Here is a 20956-nt window from a genome sequence, read left to right as displayed (position 1 = left end):
ACGATTGGATATACTATCCCCAACAACAAGTCAACATTACTTTGAACCCTAATGAAATCTCAGTCGATACAGGTAACAGAAGGGAAAGGAGGATTAGGTAATGCATTTGATGAGCAGCAATGGCTGATCGTGTTGCACAACAAACAGTCGGTGGATGCTGTGCTCCAAATCCTAGGAAACAATTCAGCGACGTCTACTATGATGACGGTAGTACCTACAACCGTACAGGCGATAAGATTGTTGGTGTCGTCGATGCTCCCATGATTCAAAATGTCCATGTTCAAGGATGGTATATGCAAAGCTTCGTAGATAATGCTTCTGTGGTATGGTTATGCAGGGAGTGATGCTGAAAACGTATAACTTGAAACCTGTTAACTAACTTACCAATTGTACGTGGCATAGAATTTGACCCTACTACCTTCTATGAATATTCCTGACAAAGGATCTATCGTTATTGGTGTTGTAATCGATCGTGCGATGATCATTACCTATCAATTTCTAGATGGTAACAATATACGTATTGCTAATCGCTCAAGCGGAGTGCTAAGAAATCAGTTTGACATCCCGGATATCACTCTGCCGCCAAGAACTCGAACAATCGTAAGCTACCATTGACTCAATGTATGGCAATGAAATTAAATCATCACCTCACAGAGCTGCTCTAGCAAATTGCTATCTACTCCTCACAGACCAACCCAATGTGTTTTGGCTATATCTACGCAGGCATCTATGTTGACATGGCACGGACTACAGTTGTCAAGTTCTGCGCAGTCGGTAAGATTATGCAAGTGCTCTAACATACGCACGACAGCTCATTCACTCTTTCTCTCCTTTAGCTGCGTCTCATCTCCAATATGTAGCACTAGGCAACTTTATATTAATTCCTGCGGTCTTCGGCACTCTAAAAACCTTTTCGAACTTCCGCTTTCCAGAGTAAGACCTCTGTACCTGTAGTTATTAGAATAGAGGGGGTCACCACCTAAACAACACTTGTATTGCTTCAAAGCCCATTGCGTTTCTTGTGCCGTCAACCATGCCATCCGATTCTGCTTTGCTTATTCGTTATGATTGGTAAATAGAGATCATATCTTTTACCAACTCATTTCTTGTCAATGCTCGTTTTGATCTTTCTTATTGCAACACAGGTTCTTTCATCTTCAATGGTGCCTGGAACTTACTCCGATCACAATCCAATATGTTTGATTCCTGGCTACCTCGTGCAATGAAAATTATTGGTACAGTCACTGAATTTGAGCTGATGTTTAATAGTGCCATATCTTATTTTTTTCTATTGCAGAGCTATTCATTTCGTTTTTCCTCTACGCTGTCCTATTTTATCCGGTGAGAACGCTTAAAAATTGTGCCACTCAAAAGCTAGGATCTAATCACAATCAAGGCAGGCATTTCTGTGCTTTCATGCCAGCCATAGATCACGCATGGCCAATATCTTTGGGTTCTATACCTCGATATGTCTACTCTGCCTACGTATTTCCATCGACTTGCCATTCTTTGCTATAACGTATGCAAGAGAAAGTGGATTTCTGGCACTGAACGTTCTGATGGCCCTAGTCACACTTGCAGCATTTTTAGCGACCGTCATATACTTTTTGCGAATGGCCATACGATTTGAAGAATGCATAATTTGCCAATCTCGCTGTCTTGACCCTGGAAACGCCGAGGAAGAATATGTCAAAGAATTATTGAGAAAACAGTATAGTGTAGAGGTACCGCAAGATTGTATTCAGGAAGCAGGTGGCCATACAATTGAAGAAGTGTTAACATCACATCATCCCTTCTCAGCGCAAGACTAGTATCAGCCTTTTACAGCGAATAAACAGCTATATAAGAGAAATTCCTACGTGGCACAGAGAGACTAAATGCCGAACAAAGCTGCCGATTTTACAGCGGTGCAAGAGATATATTGCTAATCAATTTGGATTGCATGAACATATTAGGTACGAATGCCGATAAAACTACATTTATTTAGTATTCGCATGAAATACTTAAGATGTCCTTTCAGAATTCCTCTGGTTGTGAAGGCCTCTTTGGCGCTGCTTATATATTGTCAATGCCAGCTGGTATGCCAGTAAAAGCATATCCTGAAGTAGAGTCCACAGCGGAAAGAACTAATCTCAAACAATTTTTTACAGATTGTTATTCTTATGACAGAACTCCTCGGTGTAGGTGGATTCGTTCCGCGTCAAATTTGCTCTGTTGCTCCTTTTGCCGCAAAACTGCAATCAAACTCTGACCCCATGCGTTTCGCTCTCGAATCATTTACCTTAATGCAAGTATCAATCTATGTGGCCGGATTTGGAGCTGGAATATGTAAGCTACCACCTTGTTTTACTTAACTCAGGACGTATAACTGATATTGCCATAAAGTCGCCATATTCTTCAGCCTAGGCATCCTGCGACGATTTACTAAGGATATTGTTCGCATTCGCAAAGGTGATTACAATATTTTCAAAGGAAAGAAAAACAACGAGTAAGTAGCCTTTCGTAATATGGGAGTGTTGGAATGCCCATGTATACTGACTTCTTGAATAGCACAATCTTAGATGATGCCATTCGGTTCTTTGGAGCTTGCGTTGGATTTGGTACGATGAAACGAAGATCTGTAAAGCAAAGGTTTGATGGCTAATGCTTTGGACTCACATTGTTTTTAGGATTCACCGGCACCTTATATTTCATGGTGGAGATTGCATTGATTGGGACTGCGGTCACTTTGCTTATTGAACTGGATAGATTTAGGCACATCATCTTCCATCGAGTTACCGTCGGAATTTGGTTCTCTTCCTTCTTCGTATCTTTGGTAGTCCAACTGATTCAAAGACGTATTACTCTTCTGATCTTTGTGGAAAACGGTACTAGGATGGCAGTACAAAATCGCGCTCCCTTCATGCACTACTGTTACTTCCTCATGTTCACAGCCATGACTAGGGCCCTGACATCGTACTTGCTTCGAAGTATCAAGCTAATATTCAGATATCCTATTTTCTCTATTCGAGTGGACCGTAACGCTGAAACATGGGGTGTTCGTCGTGGTGATGCTGGTTTTGCTGCCTACTGTGGTATGGTAAGTTGAAAGGGTACATCCTAGTACAGCGTTTACCAAATATAACGTGTTATTGATTCATCGTTAGGTTCTGGCTGAACACGAATATAACAACCCAATCATTCTATCTTTCATTCAGTCTTTGGTTCAGAAAGAGGCAGCCAGTGACCAGTTGGTCAAGAAATGTAGAAGGCACCAAGCGAAGTTTAGTGACATTGAAAGCAGTAATATGGACAAGGGACCAAAGGAAGCAGTCAAATCCAAAGCGCAAAAACGTGCACGCACTCGCTGGTTTCTTTTTGTAACGCTGATAAATAATCCTACGTTGCTGAAAGCCCGTATGGCTTCTCAAAAAGTAGTATTGAAGGAGGCAGAAATGTCATAGTCGAGTACGGCGGAAGAACAATCTGTCAAAAATTGAGCGGGGTCAATAAAGCTTTTTTTTCATGTGAGAGCCGAATTTCATTCTGTCATGTGATATGCCAGTTGTAAGAAAAAGCTTCCCCGCATTTGCGTATGAGTAAGACGCTTTATTACCAGAACCTGTCTTTTGTCGCAAACCATGCCTAAGCAGGTGTCAATACAGTTGACCCCATTACGCTCTTGTCTCGCTAATCTTCCAGCTGCTTGGTCAAACTCGCTGCTTGACCAAAAAAAGGTACGTTGGCTGTTATGGATACTACTTGAATACCACTTGCGAGACTACCCCACTCATTCTACCGGTATTGTTCTGTCGTATCCCTAGGTTCCGCAAAATGTCATTCTGGAGTTGAGTTGGAAGGAAGGAGAGAATACAAAGAAGGTCTACGTGGGATGGTCTGGAGAGTCTTCCAAGGTGCCTGCTAATGCTCCTTTTGTGAATGGAGGAAAGCCGATGGACATCTTGGAACTGGATCCACAATTCGCACAGGCCATCGGAATAACAAACGGCCAGAAGGTAAGGATTTTGAGGTGTTTATAAGATGATGATGAGATCCATTTTTTAAAGATTTTGCTCTCAAGGTATCCGTCGATTTCTGTCGCAACACACCTGAGTGCGACACCGTCAATGTAGAGCCTTACACGGAAGACGATTGGGAAATATTGGTATGTGCACAATTGAGGTCGTGGTTGTCATCAGACGGCGTGATATTCACTAGGAGTGTTATAGGAATTACATGCTGGCTACGTGGAGGAGAATTTGCTAAGCCAGTTGCGAGTGGTATACCCTAATCAACTTATCACTATTTGGATCCACGGTCGCACGCTAGTGAGGTTACAAATTGGTAAGTTTGCAGCAAAAGCATGAAAAATGTAGCCGGTTGCAATGGACTAATCTATGCACCTCTTGTTCACTTTCCAAAAGGCGATATGAGTCCCAAGGTTCCTTATACGAAGCTTACCAACAATTCTGAAGTCATTGTGGCTCCAAAAGTGCGCAACACCAACCCCAGTGGATCAGATGAATCCACTGCTATCAATGATTTGAAGAAACAACAGACTTCACCACATGTCTGCCTTCGAACACTCCCCAAAAACTTCATCAAGCAATCTTGCGCTGGTATGGAAATCCATGTGCATCCCGATTCAGCTGAAGCTATCAAGGATTGTGTACATGTTCGAGTAACCAAAGTTATTCCTGCTTATGCTCAAAACGACAAGCAATCCAATACCCAGCAACAACCAGAGGATGAAAAGGAGAGCGATTCTTCATCTACTGAGAAGGCTAGAGCTACCTTTGCCAACGTAGTGCTTGACCGAACCGTTCCTGAAAGTCACGTCTACTTGGACCCAGTCACATGTACAACACTGGGCATCAAAGCTTACGATATTGTCAAGTATGTTAGAATAATGGGCTATCATGAGCATTTATATAATCTTTGCTAACAACTTATGTAATGGTGTAGGCTATCTGTGATCGCTATCAAGCCAATAACACCAACTAGCTTGATCGTCAGAAGCATCACATCAAAAGCAACAACTTCAAATCTAAAGCTCGGTTTAGGTGCAAAGTGAGTGCGAGACCATTTCATTTGGCTTTATAACATCAGATCTAACCACACGCTTTTCCACTTAATAGCCATAACGATGAGATAAAGGGTGCTGATTTGATCTCCTCAATTAAAGGTAAGTAACTAACTGGTGGTTTACAAATCTGAAGGTTTGGTCAGTCAGTTCATTTACCGTGCATCTATCAGGAAAACTTCTCGAAGGAACTGCCGACAGCATCGTCCTTACCAACAACTCTTGTTTATACATTGAAGATTCTGGGCTTGCCATGATACAATTTAATACGGCCAGAAAAGGCTTATTTGGTAGTAGCACACCACACATCAACGGGGTGGATGAAGAGCAGTATTGTGTGTTCTCAAGGAAGCAACTGGAAGGCTGCCAAGTCGAGCTAGGAAACGCACAATCATTGAAAAGTAACGAGCCGGAAACTAGCCCTGAAGTTCCGTCCGAGCTGGTCTTGGGTGGTGTTGAAGAAACATTCAATAAGATTTTCGATTATACAAAGACAACCGCCGTTAATAATTCACTCCGAGCTGCGCTATCTGTGCCTGGTAAGGGATACTTCAAAATGAATGCGCTCTATTTCAATAATATGGCTAATGAAGCCCCTGTATAGGTTCTGGAGGAGTCCTACTCACGGGATCGCATGGCTCAGGCAAAACGAGTATAGTAGACCAAGTGATTGACAAACTGAAGAATGATCGACATGCTTTGACATGTAAGTTTCTAATTGTTCCTACATCTCGTGCTATTTGGGTACCACTTGTGGTTTCATATGTCTGACCTCCCCCCCAATGTAATTTACGGCATATAGACTCTATAGAAATTAACTGTGCGGATGTGGCTGATGAGCGCGTTCCTGTCTTGAAAGATCAACTGCAAAAATGGTTTGACGAAGCAGCCTGGCACGCACCTTCTATCCTGTTCTTTGACGACATTGATAGACTTATACCTGCAGAAGTTGAGGTGAGTAGACGCGCATGCGATATCTTGAAAATTTATGGAAAAAAGTGACACCTACTCATTCTATTTATAACTGCCCATTTGACACAGCATGCAGACTCATTCAGAGCCAAACAATTGGCAGAAATATTTATGCATATTACCAAAACAATGACAAGCAGACACCCTATTGTTATTATCGCAACATCTCAGCAGCAACAATCCATCCATCCTTCTCTTGTCACCAATCACATTTTCAATCAATTGTTTCATCTGAATCCCCCTGGTAGGGATGAGCGCAAACAGGTACGGCTACAGTACATCCCCTGATGACCCTATTGATGAGAAAGTATCCCCAATGGACTAACTCATTTCAATCTAGATTTTGCATGCCATTATGTCTAGGGGGCCTGAGCGATTGAGCAAGAGCTTGGTAGGAATTGATTTGGTTTCAGTTGCGACGGAGACTGAAGGATATTTGGCAGCGGATCTCAAGGCTCTGATTGAAAGAGCCGTTCACGAAGGAGCAGTTCGAAGTATTAAGAAGCGTTTGAATAACTCAAGTGACGATGTTGACTCTGGCATAGATGTTGAAACTCCTCCCCATCCCTTTACACTTACACAAGAAGATTTCCAAACCGCCCAGGAAGGTTTTGTTCCGTCCTCTTTAAGAGGTGTCAAATTGCAAAGCTCTGGAGTCAACTGGGCTGATATTGGTGGTTTGAATGAAACAAGAAAAACGCTTTTGGAAACCTTGGAATGGCCTACCAAATACGCTTCCATCTTTGCTAATTGCCCGTTGAGATTGCGCTCAGGTTTACTTCTCTTCGGATATCCTGGATGTGGTAAAACCTTACTTGCATCGGCCGTTGCCAAAGAATGTGGCTTGAACTTTATCAGTGTCAAGGGACCTGAACTCCTCAACAAGTATATTGGCGCTAGTGAAAAGTCTGTTCGTGATCTATTTGAAAGAGCTCAAGCAGCACGGCCGTGTGTTCTCTTTTTTGATGAATTCGACTCCATTGCCCCAAGAAGAGGTCACGATAGCACTGGTGTCACTGACCGAGTGGTTAACCAAATGCTTACTCAAATGGATGGTGCCGAAGGATTGGACGGTGTATACGTACTAGCAGCCACAAGTAGACCTGATCTAATTGATCCAGCTCTTTTACGTCCCGGTCGTCTCGACAAAGCATTGCTTTGTGGCATGCCATCCATAGAAGAAAGACTTGAAATTCTTCATGCTCTGGGCAGAAAAATGACGCTGTCTGACAACGTCGATCTGAACCATTATGCAGAGCTAACGGAAGGCTTGTCTGGGGCTGATCTGCAAGCATTCCTGTACAATGCTCACTTGGAGTCTATCCATAGTGCCATTGCCATTGACTCGTTCGAACAACGCAGTAAAGGTTCCGATGAGCCACAAGAAACCAAAAGTTCTTTCCTTATGCTGGGCGGAAGCAATGAGCTGGAAAAGAAGGCCCCGCTTACCCTTGCAGAGAGAGGGCAAATAGAATCCCGATTGAATATGATCAAGAAAGCATATTCGGGCAGTTCATCCGCTGCCACTAACAAGATCTCACGCCAACAAGTCGAGCAACTAGAGGAAAAAAGACACGCAGCCGTCATCACTCTGGAGCACCTTAACAAGTCTCTTAAAAACACGCGACCTTCTATTACCATAGATGAACATAGACGTTTGAAGGCCATTTATGATGAATTTGTGACAGGTCGTACGGGAGAGCTGCCATCAGGAGAGGCTGCAAAAGGCATTGGGAAACGGACGACCTTGGGTTAGGGTGACAGGCAAAGCATGGCAAAGCAAGGCATTATCGGACCACTTTGTTCTAAAAATAGAATGCTCTGTGCCCGGGCCTTTTGAATTTTTTTTCTCTCCAAGCAATAAAAAAAAAAAAGGTACAAAAGCGTCTGCCCATTTTTCCCCTCCCACTTAGCTTTTCTTTCTTCATACCTCTTCCCTTTCAAATAAAACTTGCAACAGACATGGGTCGCAAAAAGATCAAGATTCAACGTATCGCTGATGAACGTAACCGACAGGTACATTGTTAGAAAAATTTCCTTGTGGATAAACGCTCCCCATTCTTACCCTTTATTTGTCAAATCGACAAAAGGTAACTTTTTTGAAGCGCAAACACGGCTTAATGAAGAAAGCCTATGAGCTCAGCGTGCTGTGCGATTGTGAAGTGGCTCTGATCATCTTCACAGCCAACGATAAGCTTGTTCAATACGGCAGCACAGACATTGACAAGACGTTGATGAAATACACCGAGGTATGTGATTGCTTGGCCCCAAAAAGCAATCTCAACAGACAACTAATCAAGGGCCATCCCCTGTCTTTCGTTTCAGTATTCATCTGAACCTCACGAAAGCAAACGCAATTCGGATGTAAGGCACCTTTTTTTTTTTTTTTTTTAATTTATTATGCGTTTTCTGTTGTCGAATATGACAGATTTTCAATGGCCGGTGCTTAACTAGTCTCACGACTTTTTCTCTTTCTCATTACAGTTCATCGGAGCTGAGCAGAATGTGCGAACGGATGATGAAGACGCTTCTGCGGAGCTGATGGAGTCTGATATTGATGGAAAACTTGAGCAGCAACCCCCACTGAAACATCAGTATTCACCTGCAGTATCCGATGCCACCATGATCCACCATCAACCACCCACCCCACCGATGTCTCAACACTCATCACCACTTCCACACTCCACTATGATCATGAATGGTCCTTCCGCATCTCGACAGCCTCAATACGGCATGACACAATCGATGCCACCTCCATCGTACGATGCGCCATATGTCCAATCAGTTCAGCAAGCTTCTCATAGGATGCCTGTAAGTGTATATACGAAAGTACCTGTTTGCTTTTGCATGAATTTAATTTCTAATTTGGTTGACCTCCTCCTGCTCCTTCTTCTCCCTAAAACCTTAGCCACATATGCAACAATACTATCAGATGCCGTCACAGGCCGAATATTCGTCTCCGCAGTTGCCACCCCCTCTTGTTGTCCAGTCACAGCAACAACATCAATACACGCGATTGCAGTATATACCTGACCCATCCATTCCAATTGCGGAGAACAATGGATCCCCTATGCCAAACGGCTTGTATGTTGACATGAATGCAAAGCATATGAGTCCTGTCAACAGGAGCCCTTATTTGCCAAGCCCAGCGGCAAACACGTCGGGACGGCCGCAATTGAAGGTTCAAATACCGTCAGACGTGAAAGACCATTCCACTCAGTCCGCCCAAAGGATGAATATGGGAGACCAGGGCAGCAACGACCACACTACGCCTTCATCCGCTCTACCTTCCCAGTTTGCTCAAAATTTACCCTCACCGTCGACGTTTTATCCTGAATTTTACCAACAAGGCGAATTGCCAAGCCCTTTGAATTACGGCACTCCAAACTCTGCCAAATCTTTCAATTGGCCAGCTCCGCCGCCCATGTCAGCACAATTACGCGAATATCGACCGTCACCGCTTGCCAAACCTGAGTAAGTTCCTCTCTTCTATAAGACATGTTTTATACCCTACGTTTCTCATTGTTTTTCTTTCCATCGCAGAGCTCCGGGAAAGCGCCATATGGATGGGGTGGATCAAAATATCATGTACAAGCGTGGCCGTGTTGCCTGAAAACGTCTTGCATTACCACTATGCGATCTCTTTTGTTTTTCTTGCTGTAAAATTATACTTCGCGCCATTCCTCGTGTAGAACTGACACATCCATTTTGTATATAAGTACCCTTTTTTCCTTTGCTCCGCCAGAATGCGTTACACAGTACTCTGGTAAGCAGAAACAACACCATCTCAAAACTAACAGCATAACCTTCATTCTTTTTTTTGTGCAATATCAGTGTTTGCTACTGTTTATGTTCCTAAACTCAACTATCTTTGCTTAATGTACATGCTTGGAATAAAAAAAAACTCCCCCTCAGTTTATCACTGACTGACCCTGTCTCGTGTCATCGCGTAAAATTTATGCAATTTGGTTTATTGTTGGTTTCAAATATGTACTATGGAGGATGGCGAGGCCTGCACACCTACTCGTCAAAAATGTTGCAGTTCCATTCTTCGCTGCCGGGGTCATTGTATCGGCGGTTGCGGGATCCAAGGCTGGACACGCTTTCGTAGTCCTCCTTTTCAAGAACAAAGTCTTGGAAGTTCTCGGTGATTCTGGAGGGTGTGACACTCTTGGGAATGACGGAGGTTCCATGCTGAACAGCCCATGAGATGCAAACTTGAGCAGGGGTCTTGCCGAGCTTGTTTGCAACGTTAGCGATGGCAGGGTCATCGACAGTACGGTCCTTGCCGTAGATGTTGTTACCGAGAGGGGAGTAGGCAGTAACGTGGATGTTCTCCTTGGCACAGAAGTCCAACAACTCCTGTTGGTGAAGAGCAGGGTGAAGCTCAACCTGAAGAGCAGCAGGGCGAATACGGCAGTTATCTAAAATGTGTTGGATCTTGGCAATGTTGAAGTTGGAAAGACCTAATCGCGGAGTCAGCTACGGACCGTTCAAACACGCTATAAACCACCCAACTGCTCACTTACCAATAGCCTTGACCAAACCAGCATCAACAAGCTCTTCCATGGCAGCCCAAGTCTTGAGAGGATCAACCTCTTCCAAGTCAACGTTACCATTCCTTCATAAACACAACGTTAGCGTCTGCGATTTGGTTGTCTGCCCTTAAACTTGGCCATGTACTTACTTTTGAGGGAACAAGTAGTCCTTGGCAGGAGTGACAGGGGTATCTTCAGGCTTGCCTACGGGCTAATTTCGTAAGTGAAGAGTTAGTATTCGCTCTTGCTCGAAAGGTTATTGGCAAAACAGACAGGTAGCTTACGGCAAAGGAAACGGGCCAGTGAACGAGGTAGAGATCAAGGTACTCCAACTGAAGAGCCTTCAAGGAAGCTTGAACAGCAGGCTTGACGTACTCGGGACGGTGGTGAGTGTTCCAGAGTTTGCTAGTGACGAAAACCTCTTCACGGGGGACCTTGGCCTCGGTGAAAGCTTGACCGACTTCGTGCTCGTTTTGATCTGCGGGTGGTCAAATTTAGAGGTCAGAGAATGACAAATGAGGCAATAGTACCATGTTAGGGTGTGGATAAATCCGAAACTTACAGATGTAGGCGCAATCGATGTGACGGTAGCCTAAGTCAATGACAGAAGGTAAGTACAAGATATTACGGCCGTAAGGGGACAAACGGGCAGAGCGGCTAGTGCTGTGGGCCCGAAAACGTTGAACCGTGACAGCCCAGCCAGCACCCTTTCCCCGAATCGCACATTGAACATACCGTTTTGCAGAGAGTAGAGGACGGCTTGACGAACCTTGTCGGGTTCAGAGAGCCAGGTACCAAGACCAACAGCAGGGATCTTAGCGCCAGTGTAAAGGGCTGACGTGAGAGAAATGAAGGTGAGTGCTAGTGTTTTATGGTTGTCAGTGTATTGAGCTGGCAGACACTTACTGAAAGTACGACCGAGAGACATAATGATGAAATGAAAAGGACAGTGAGAAAAAAAAAGAAGTTACCACTGAACTGGTGTATTTATATACAGGCTAGCTGATTGAAAGCAAGCCGTAAATCACAGTCGTTTGCTTTTTTGAATTTCCAGATTATCCGGAGTATTGAATGTCCCTTTTCTCCGGACACAAAAGTACTTTTCCCTTAAATGGCCAGCTTGAATAGCTTACAGGCTATTTACGAGAATCTTAGAGCCATATGATTTTTCACACACTCGCCGGTAGTCTTCTCATGTCAATGAAGTCTGTGACCATGAATCCTTTTTTTGACGACAAGCGATGTAAATTTTCGAAGAGACGAAGTTAAATATATAACCGCACGAGGGAACGTGTGCGTGCTCCGATGAGATAAAACAAATTCCGTCCCCAGGGACAGTGTCAAATTAGTGTGATAAAGTATAGTGAGGGGAAAGAGAGGTCCTAATTTTTCATTGTCAGAAGGAGATATTTCCGGCCACGCTGCCGGTGACGACATCTGCGCCCCAGCCTTAATGCTCTGCTTGCGGCCAACATACCTTCACTTATGAAGTGATCCTGGCCTGACTTTCGCCTTTGAGCTGGTCCTCATGTCAGCTAACAGTACCACAGCAAAACAAACTTCGGTTAGGACTTCAAAGTATAAGATTATGACGGGCTTTAAGGAACTAAATAAAAAGAATGGCTCCGAGCTTCCCGACTATTTTATATTAGGTGGGATGCAATGGCGTTTACCCTGAACCTTATTATGAAGCGCACGCAGGTTTAACAATGTGGTGTATTGAGTAGCAGAAGGTCACAAGAAATGATACACAATATGTCTTGACGGATGTGTGCTTATGACTATTGTATGCTTAGCATTACCAATACCAGCTCTCGAAATCTAGTGTCTATTGCATAAGGCAATCTTTAACAGCAAGTTCCGGCTGCTTAGGGTTACCACAACATGTTCTCTGACAGCGGCATGCCACTATAGTTTAAGCCACAGGAATCCAGATCTTCGAGCTCAAACACTTTATAAACGAACATTATATGTATTTGTATTGTATTGTAGTTCAGAAAACACGCACTTGTCTTTCAAGCTAGAAAAAATGATAAAGGAAGGTATACAGTAGGTTGATCATTGTCTCAGAGCACGTAGTCTCTCGTCTAGCTTATCGGCCTCAACATCCTTCTCTTCTTGCTTGTTCAATCCAGCAATGGAGGTGCCTGGAGCAAAGTTTCCAAACTCTTGGTTGAGTTCCAAACCATGCTCGTCAGCAACTTGTTGCATCAAGCCGTCTACTTCGGTTTGAGGTGTCGTCATGGTGGTGGTTCCTGCCATAGCCCCTTCCATGTATTCTGTTTGTACATCCAAATCCTCAAACTGCGATTCGAATTTATCCATCACCATTGAGATCTAGCCGCGCAGAGTGTCAACTAAAAACAGTCAACGTGCGATAAAGCTTCACAAGAGTCCTTACCTTCTCAAGATTCATTGATTGCATAGCTCTATCCATGCCTTTCACGACGTTCGCCATCGATCCAGTAACCTAATTCCCACTGCTATAAGTATTTGTAGTATCCCTGTTCATCGAGATCAGCACCACCTACCTGTTGCATTGTCACGGCTGTCTGCACTCGACTAGCCACGGCGTCAATTCTTGAGGATAACCGCAGCAAGTTGAGCGATTCGTTCTTCTTTCTTATAGCATTGGCGGCGTGAAGTCTAGCACCTTCCATGTTTCCCTTTTGAATTGCCTGCAACCCAAGGTACCTGCATTAGAACCTACAAATGAATCCAGGCTAGAATGAATTGAATCAGATGCTCACCGTTTTCAATTTGGTCTTCTCAGCATTTTCATCCTTAGTCGCTCTCTTCGATTGATTCAGTAGTTGCTTTGACGTAAACTGGTAAAAGCCAAGTGAATTGATCAGTTTTCACAGATCGCTGCCAACGCCACGGAATGCACAATAGGCCACCATTACCTTGAGCTGAAAAAGGTTATCTAGGATACGATATAACTGATAAGTCAAGGAACTGTATCGATAATGCACACACTAGTGATCGACATTTACTTTGTAGTTTGTTACTCATCGTGGAGGGATATCAGCAAGAGTAACAAAAGGTGTGCTTGGGACAAGTGACTTTTGAGGTTCGATGACGCCAAGAAAAGTGTCTTTATTGCCATATTTGTTCCGCACGCACGAAAAAAAAAACCTGGTACAAGCCGGTTGAAACCTCCACAGTCAAAATAATTATCATTTAAAGTACATTTATCCCTTCAAAGCCTGTAAATAAATGAAAATTTGAGTATCTACATATCTATTTTCAACGCAATGACCAATAACATACCTCTAGTCGCTTTTGCATCATATCTAACTCTGGTTCTTCCTCTTCTTCCTCTTCCTCTGTGACGAGTGGGTTCTGCAGATTTGCCACAGAAGATGCCTCGCCCATCGTCCCTATACATCACAACCATTAGATATTTATCAAGCCGTATAGTCATTCCAGAAATGGCAGACCATTACCTTCGGTGACCTGATATAACACCTTGTTCACTTCCTCGTCAGCCTCTTCTTCCAAATCCTCGTCGTCCATCATCTCAAAGGTGTCATTAATCATCTCATCCATGATCCCCGCCTATTGATGAAGTATTATTATCTTGAACCCCATTGATACTTGTATCCCTGTACGTACCCTGGTCATCTCCATTGACATTTCCTGCATTGTCTTGGCGATTTCAGGCAGCTTAACTAGCTGATTTACCAAGTTCATGACTTCTGCACTCTTTTGTAATGTTCCAGCAATTTTCAGTGTAGCTATAAACAAGTACAAATTTCTAATGAGTATCTTGTGCATTTTTCTGCAATTCCGTCCTATCATTTACCTAATTGGTGGTTAAGTTGCATGGATACAGAATTGAGCTGGGCTTTGCTTGTATGGAGTCGATCAACGTGTTTCCGAGATCTTATTAGTTCTTTTGCAAGTGATTTACAGCTCTTGACATCTCCACGTTTTGCTACAGCCTTTATGCCTTGTTTAACTTTTGCTTCTTCTCGTTCTATTTGACGAATCTGACGCTCTATGCCTCTGGTCTGCGCTCGAATCTCCTGCTGCCATTTGCGTACCTATATGCAATGAAGTTGAGAAATCGTGCAAGAGAACAATAGAATGGTTAACTAAATAAAATACATACGAGCTCTTCTGGGCTCTTTTTCCCAAAAAAACGCTGAATGCTGTTCACTGTGGACGCCATTGATCAAGGAGCTGGGATAGAATGGTGATATATGAGTGCACGCTTTCCCGCTCAAAATGGACGCAGTGTGATATGAGTTTTTACCGTAAAAAAAAAATTGGGAAAAATTCGTCCTACCATGCTCATTCCAGCATGATGTCCACAAAAATGAACTTTATATTTTCTATCCAAATAAAAAAGTCCAAAGCAACGATTATAACATATCCCGTTTCTAATCTAATCTTTCTAGCCTTCACCCATAGAAAAATGCGTCTCGAGTGAAATCGTCTTTCCAAGCATCAAAATTGGACAATGCGCAAATACATACGTTTTGTTGCCTTTTGCTCTTGCGTTGATATACTGCGCAAAAGCAGAGATAATAATCTCGAAAGACAAAAATTGAGCGTACAAAACTAATATGGCAACCATACAAGTATCTCTTCAAGTAGATAAAACAGTCTCTTGTAAGCAGAATCGGTAAATCTCACGATCGGCAGAGCGTATAAATTGAAGCGCGCGCAAAAGCATTGGTGTAACTTGTCCTTTTCCACCTCCACAGATACAACAGCCATGACTCAAGAAAGCAAACTGAAGAATAAGGTCGCCGTCGTTACAGGAGGATCTAAAGGAATTGGTAAAGCGCTTGTTACTGCACTCGTTGAGCAAGGAGCCAAGGTCGTTATTGGAGATATTTTAGTCAACGAAGGAGAAGAGCTAGCCAAAGCATTGAACAGCAAGTAAATGCAAAGTTTGAGAGTTATTGCTAGTTGGTAGCGTTCAATGCGACTTACCTGTTGGTATCGTAGGCAATCAGATAATATCGCAGTCTTCGTACGCACTGATGTGACATCCTGGGATGATAACAAGAAGCTGTTTGCAACGGCCGAGAAAGAGTTCGGTGGCGTCGATGTAAGCCGTTGTCGAAATATATTACCAAGCCATTACATTACAGGAACGTACTAACAATAGTAACCTTTACTTCTTTAGATCGCTTGCTTGAATGCAGGTATATCAGAGCACCCAGAGACTCTTTTTGGACCGCTTGAAGGTAATTGGCGACGGCAACCTAGCGACGTCTTCATTTTCATGTACTGAACTAAATTACAATAGGGGAATCCATGACATTGAAGATAAATTTAGATGGTGTGATTAAGGGTAAGTATGGCTAGCAAGTTGCAGTTGCATGTGTTGATATCTCTCATCCTCATTCCACCTTTCAGGCAACCGAGTCGCTATTTTGCATCTTGCAAAGAGGGGAGGAGGAGTCATTGTCAATACTGCTTCACTTGCAGGCTTTGTAGGCACAAGGCATGTTTCATTCCAAATTGTTGAAGGTGTAATATTGCATGAACTCTAAATCCTTCCACAGCGTAATTCCGCACTACACAGCATCGAAACATGGCGTCGTTGGCTGGACTAGGTCAATGCAACCAATGAAAGACGTCGCCAACGTCCGTGTGAATGCTGGTAAGTTCAGCATGCTCTTAGGGGGGGGATCTTACTGCACATTTTTTCTATATCTGGTTCTAATGGATAAACCTTAGTGTGTCCATACTGGGTGGAGACTGACATACTTAACGGTATTAAAGTTCCTGGCACTGGCTTTATCGATGTATCGCCGAAGGTACCCATGGAGACAGTAATGGATGCGTATATGACAGCCATTTTGGATGAAAGCCAGCATTGTAAGTACCTAACATTCACTCGAGACTAGCTTCATGATATGCCATTTCTAATCAGATACGCGCATAAAGGCCAGACTATTGTAGCCCTGCCTGACGGCGTTCAGGTCCAACCTGCCTTCAATCTATGGGGTACGTACATAGTCAATGTCACAGGAACTTTAATTCTTTGGCAATACTTCATTAGCACTAAACGACTGTTTTAGAATCATGTGTGACGGAGGAAATGATACAATCCAAAATGGTAGATTACAAAGAAGAGGTGGAAGCGCTGAAGTCTGGATTGAAGGAAGCTCGTATGCGAGCAAACATATAAGTTGGTGATAAGCACTGATGGTGATGAACGTACCATGACGTTTAGGAAGGGATACCTCCTTGACCGAGATACATGCCTTTTTTTAATTCCTTGGGTTCGCTTGCCCATAACTAAATAAATATAGTCTACTTTTTACACGATTAATCTGCCTCCTTTTTGTCTATCTTCAGCTCAGATGACTGTTTGGGGCAGACTGTACTTGACCTCTTGTTGATCATTGGTGAACTACTGGTGGGCTACCGTTATTCCTTAAATAGGTTGTCCAATTCTGTTAAATCAGGATATCCATGTTGGCGATGATATATGTCATGATTTTCTGACACGTAACAATCTTTGCAATACCAGTTGTTGCATAGTGGGCATTGAACGCAGCAGTCTATACAGGTCCTGGAACCAGAATGGCATGGTCCTTCTTCGTCGCGGTTGACACAAGTTTGTAAATGATGCTCGCACTGTGCCAATTCACAATTGTTGCACAAGTTAGTTTCTTCGTGCAGAGCACAATACCTAAGCATCTCCCCGTTACCATGATAGCAGCGTCCTTCCAAAAAATAATCTTCAGCCATTGTATCGTATTCATCAGGATGATCTGGGCAAATCTGAGCATCACAGGCTGAGCAATATTCAGTGCAAGACAAGCACACGTTAAACTTCCGATGATCGCACGTCTCTATGATGCATGTTTTGTTTCCGCTCGTGTGTGCAAATTGTGATTCGCACATTTCACAAATAGCTAAATCATGGACTAAATTCTTGTCTGGAGTTTTACCCGGTTGAACTTCGTCCTTTTCTTGTTTTCCATTGGCTAACCATTCCAGTTCCTGTTGCAAGCTGTTCATCAGTGTTATATCACTTTCATTCTTAATGATTTCCTGTCGAAAGGAAGTGTTCGCTAGCATCAATGTTCTAAACTTGGTACACCGAATGTTCTTTTCATGAAGTTGTCTTAGTGCCGTATAAGCGGCCAGTAGATATTTTGATGTTGAGTCACTTAAATGCGGTCGAACATCCAATATCTCCAGCGTATCGAATTTTTGCAGGGTAAACTGTATCATATTGCCCATTGCTTCGCTGCTTGGAGGTCTCCATCGAATTCTTTGTACTGAACTTGCTGGTAGGCTTTTGAGATATCTATAGTATCGAGAAAAAGACGCTGGTCTGAGTATGTATTCCTCTACATGTCAACTTGTGTTCAAGGCAGGCTTACAGTAAGATAGAATCATATTTCGGTACTGGAAACTTTCGTGCCCTTGGACTATCTTGGTAGTTAAAGTCAAGCTCTGCCCATAGTTGATGTGTCTGATGTAATGCAGATCGCAGTAGCTTGCACACCCCCAGCAGTGGAACAACGTTACGAAAGTGGCCTTCTATGGCCAACGAAATGGAGATTTCGATCCAAATGTCCAACGGCAGAGATGCCGGCATAATCTTGCTATCATTCGCTTGTATAGCTCTAATAGAGTTAACTCCTTGCAGCATTGAATGGGGAGCCTTTCACAATCGCGAGACTCGCTCTTTCCTTGAATTTTTACGTTGGGCTGAACAGCTAAATTTGGGCATGGATATTTCAAAGCTCGACAAGCTGGGAGGTCGAAATTCATCAACCTTTCCAATTGATTTTATGGCAAGCGCTAACCTCATTACCGAATCTACTGTATTAAATGCTTTCCGAACGTTCATTTAACATGACTATCTTACAATGCTTTTCGTAAACGGTGCTGTATTTTTACGACAACCTGAACCCAGGCGCATGAGATGAGCACACATCCTACGATTATCCGTGTTGAACCAACAAGTATGCGATAGGATGATTGACATTATTCATTCTTACAAGTCTTACATGGATACCAGAAAAGGTCGGTCTCTAATAAGGCTTTAAAAGTGTAAACTTTTCTTTTTGCTTCACACACTGTCTGTTACCAAAGGGACATTTATTTTGATGCTCAACTCCGACACGGTATGAATTGACTCTCACGGAAAGGAACAATAGAATGCTTTCCTCTCGGACACAATGCTTCACATGCTTACCCCAACACGAATTTTAAGACAACTCCCCTCGTGTAACGCTCGCTACTACTCTACAAACGTTCCAAAAGCGTTCGACGAAGCGTCACTGCGATTTATTTCCGACTGCTTAAAGAATGTCCCAAAACTGAAATTCCAATTCATTGACAATCCAAAGAATGCTGCCGTGTTAATGCCTCTATGCACAACCATGGATGGCAAGCCAAGTGTGCTGTTTACTATACGTGCAGCTCATATGAGGGCGCATAAAGGCGAGATAAGGTTTGTTCGTTTGGTGCTATATTTGCTGACCTTGAGTCGAAACTAACAAAGCCATGCTTTGAATAGCTTCCCTGGTGGTAAGCAAGGTAAGCACTAATTATTACCTATCATGGGAGGGTTCTGGGAAGAGGAGAGGATTGTGAATAACATGGTTGACCAATTGATGTCAATTTACATAGACGCCGAAGATGAATCACCGCAACATGCAGCGCTCAGAGAAACGATGGAGGAAATCGGCATATCAAACATAGACATACTTGGACAATATGCAATACTGCCCAACAAGCATAGAAATCTACGTGTTCATCCCTTCGTTGGTTATATCAAGGATCCTGTAGATGTCAGCAAAATCAAATACAATCCAGATGAGGTCGCAAGCGTATTCACCTTGCCATTGGAATATCTCACCGACCCTGCGATATGTGAGATGCAAAATTTCAGAGACTCTTCGTACAAATACCCTGTATACAAGACGCCCGACGATATTGAAGTTAGGGAAATCTGGGGCTTGACTAGCTTCATCATGAGTGGTAAGGATAGTGCAAAGAAATGCTATGAAAGTACTGGTATTCACTTAACTCAAAAAAAAATCTGTTCGTTCAGGTGTATTTCGAAAGATTTTTTAGATCTGGTTGACTTTTTTAAAAGACTTAATGGTAATCATGTGAATTAGCATTCATTTACATTCATTGGCTTTTTTTTACAAAGAGATTTTCAAATGTATTATTAATGGAGGAGGACTTCAGTTGTGTACAATATATGTTTTTCTGAAGACTTTTCTCAAACTGTCGCCGTGGTTCTGCTTTGCAAATCTTTCTTTCTTTGTTAACGAAATATGGGCTGGTACTGATAAAACAATGCGGATCAACTGAATAAGGAAAAAGTCACATCTACCACTTGGTATGTTCACTACAGCAAAAGCGAATTCGTCTCCATAGGATCACTGACGAGAATAGATAAAAAATAAAATAAAAAGTTTGATGTCGTGTGAAGCTACCTTTGAATTGCCTTTATGAAAATACGAATGAGAGGAAAGACGATCAGAATTAAGTATAAAGAGTATCAACTTTCAGATTTCGTAACGAAAGGAGAGTACATATCCACATATATATTACCTTGCGTACAGTACCGCAACGATTTATACTCACTTTTTATCATCAATAATGTCTGTATCTAAAGTATTTGATACTATTGGCAAAATCATGAGGACCATCGCATTTGGAGGTGCTACTTAAATACTCTCGCTTGTGACAATACAATTATATGCGCACTTAAATCAATGCCTATATAATTTACATGGTTACAGCATCGTCAAATGGAAGCCATGTCGTTAAATTAGTTTATTTATTTTAAAAAAAAAGAGACAGTAGACGATCGTAATAGGATTTTTTATTCGAGAAAGGTATGAATTATGGTTTTCACTTTTTAATATAAAGTCAAATACTTAAGTCTTGTTTATTGCTGAGGGAAAGCGTGTAGGATAACATAAACGGTGTCCCTATGGTATGATTGAAGCATTGATGTGTTGCTGACCGATGGGTGGTGAGCTACTCTAGTTCTCTTTCTGATTGCGTTCGCATTCAAATACAACATAGGCTCAATGACTTCGACTACTGAATGTAGACATACTGTTAGTTGGCGGAATGAGGACGAGGATGTGGTTATAGGCTCTAGAGCCACGCTTTTATTCTCAGTCATATAAATAATAAAAATTTTCTATCTAATGTATCCCAGATCTCTATGCCACGCCAGCATGTTCGCCTTTGTGGCCTGGGAGGGTCAACTTCTAACTTAATTTTTTGTGATCTTTCTTTTGTTTGGGAGGGAGGCCACCACATCCTCGTCCTCATTCCGCCAACTAACAGTTGCGTGTCGTTCCTAACACAACTGTAGTGTGGCTCCATTCGTCCTCAGATGTGGTTACTTTTCCGTACTAGGCGAACA

The 20956-nt window shown here is 42.8% G+C and overlaps 11 protein-coding genes across 11 annotated transcripts; 6 read left to right on the top strand and 5 right to left on the bottom strand.

Annotated features, from left to right (window-relative positions):
* Positions 1-119: 119 nt before the first annotated feature.
* K450DRAFT_202633 (uncharacterized protein) lies at positions 120-797 on the top strand (the record flags this gene model as incomplete). Its single annotated transcript, XM_051584696.1, has 3 exons — positions 120-323; positions 403-600; positions 690-797. 3 exons carry the CDS (start codon positions 120-122, stop codon positions 795-797), a joined length of 510 nt encoding a protein of 169 aa, XP_051440706.1.
* A 1211-nt stretch (positions 798-2008) lies between these two features.
* Positions 2009-3443, top strand: K450DRAFT_202632 (uncharacterized protein; the record flags this gene model as incomplete). Its single annotated transcript, XM_051584695.1, has 6 exons — positions 2009-2078; positions 2170-2328; positions 2386-2488; positions 2551-2600; positions 2670-3079; positions 3147-3443. The coding sequence occupies 6 exons, from the start codon at positions 2009-2011 to the stop codon at positions 3441-3443; spliced, it is 1089 nt and encodes a 362-aa protein (XP_051440705.1).
* A 177-nt stretch (positions 3444-3620) lies between these two features.
* On the top strand, positions 3621-7790 carry K450DRAFT_202631 (uncharacterized protein; the record flags this gene model as incomplete). The annotated part of the gene is made up of 12 exons (XM_051584694.1): positions 3621-3716; positions 3804-3995; positions 4061-4144; positions 4209-4323; positions 4404-4875; positions 4945-5049; positions 5118-5164; positions 5209-5601; positions 5667-5768; positions 5865-6016; positions 6104-6298; positions 6375-7790. 12 exons carry the CDS (start codon positions 3621-3623, stop codon positions 7788-7790), a joined length of 3369 nt encoding a protein of 1122 aa, XP_051440704.1.
* A 103-nt stretch (positions 7791-7893) lies between these two features.
* Positions 7894-9473, top strand: K450DRAFT_260390 (uncharacterized protein). Its single transcript, XM_051592153.1, has 6 exons — positions 7894-8050; positions 8125-8283; positions 8360-8398; positions 8489-8845; positions 8943-9177; positions 9398-9473. The coding sequence occupies exons 1-6, from the start codon at positions 7997-7999 to the stop codon at positions 9403-9405; spliced, it is 852 nt and encodes a 283-aa protein (XP_051440703.1). The 5' UTR covers positions 7894-7996; the 3' UTR covers positions 9406-9473.
* A 581-nt stretch (positions 9474-10054) lies between these two features.
* Positions 10055-11500, bottom strand: K450DRAFT_275384 (uncharacterized protein; the record flags this gene model as incomplete). Its single annotated transcript, XM_051593165.1, has 7 exons — positions 10055-10500; positions 10564-10655; positions 10722-10783; positions 10857-11050; positions 11135-11164; positions 11308-11406; positions 11479-11500. The coding sequence occupies 7 exons, from the start codon at positions 11498-11500 to the stop codon at positions 10055-10057; spliced, it is 945 nt and encodes a 314-aa protein (XP_051440702.1).
* A 1113-nt stretch (positions 11501-12613) lies between these two features.
* On the bottom strand, positions 12614-13676 carry K450DRAFT_260370 (uncharacterized protein). Its single transcript, XM_051592152.1, has 6 exons — positions 13569-13676; positions 13479-13498; positions 13323-13400; positions 13104-13250; positions 12974-13042; positions 12614-12909 (listed from the first exon to the last, which is right to left on the bottom strand). Exons 1-6 carry the CDS (start codon positions 13585-13587, stop codon positions 12631-12633), a joined length of 612 nt encoding a protein of 203 aa, XP_051440701.1. The 5' UTR covers positions 13588-13676; the 3' UTR covers positions 12614-12630.
* Positions 13479-14772, bottom strand: K450DRAFT_260365 (uncharacterized protein). The gene is made up of 7 exons (XM_051592151.1): positions 14690-14772; positions 14381-14621; positions 14191-14312; positions 14022-14133; positions 13846-13955; positions 13569-13781; positions 13479-13498 (listed from the first exon to the last, which is right to left on the bottom strand). The coding sequence occupies exons 1-6, from the start codon at positions 14747-14749 to the stop codon at positions 13767-13769; spliced, it is 660 nt and encodes a 219-aa protein (XP_051440700.1). The 5' UTR covers positions 14750-14772; the 3' UTR covers positions 13479-13498; positions 13569-13766.
* Positions 14773-14967: 195 nt separating this feature from the next.
* Positions 14968-16847, top strand: K450DRAFT_260358 (uncharacterized protein). The gene is made up of 9 exons (XM_051592150.1): positions 14968-15465; positions 15535-15637; positions 15716-15776; positions 15839-15883; positions 15949-16036; positions 16098-16195; positions 16273-16413; positions 16483-16542; positions 16617-16847. The coding sequence occupies exons 1-9, from the start codon at positions 15299-15301 to the stop codon at positions 16724-16726; spliced, it is 873 nt and encodes a 290-aa protein (XP_051440699.1). The 5' UTR covers positions 14968-15298; the 3' UTR covers positions 16727-16847.
* Positions 16848-17889, bottom strand: K450DRAFT_260356 (uncharacterized protein). Its single transcript, XM_051592149.1, has one exon. It carries the CDS (start codon positions 17788-17790, stop codon positions 16969-16971), a length of 822 nt encoding a protein of 273 aa, XP_051440698.1. The 5' UTR covers positions 17791-17889; the 3' UTR covers positions 16848-16968.
* An 830-nt stretch (positions 17890-18719) lies between these two features.
* On the top strand, positions 18720-19909 carry K450DRAFT_260351 (uncharacterized protein). The gene is made up of 4 exons (XM_051592148.1): positions 18720-19012; positions 19079-19098; positions 19192-19542; positions 19616-19909. Exons 1-4 carry the CDS (start codon positions 18738-18740, stop codon positions 19636-19638), a joined length of 669 nt encoding a protein of 222 aa, XP_051440697.1. The 5' UTR covers positions 18720-18737; the 3' UTR covers positions 19639-19909.
* A 728-nt stretch (positions 19910-20637) lies between these two features.
* On the bottom strand, positions 20638-20956 carry K450DRAFT_260350 (uncharacterized protein). Its single transcript, XM_051592147.1, has one exon. The coding sequence runs from the start codon at positions 20914-20916 to the stop codon at positions 20707-20709; it is 210 nt and encodes a 69-aa protein (XP_051440696.1). The 5' UTR covers positions 20917-20956; the 3' UTR covers positions 20638-20706.

This window comes from Umbelopsis ramanniana (assembly GCF_025399195.1).
Source record: "Umbelopsis ramanniana AG unplaced genomic scaffold K450scaffold_81, whole genome shotgun sequence".
NCBI classification, from domain to species: Eukaryota; Fungi; Mucoromycota; class Umbelopsidomycetes; order Umbelopsidales; family Umbelopsidaceae; genus Umbelopsis; species Umbelopsis ramanniana.
The sequence above is the reverse complement of the archived record's forward strand: the minus strand, read 5'-3'. Positions and strand labels throughout refer to the sequence as shown.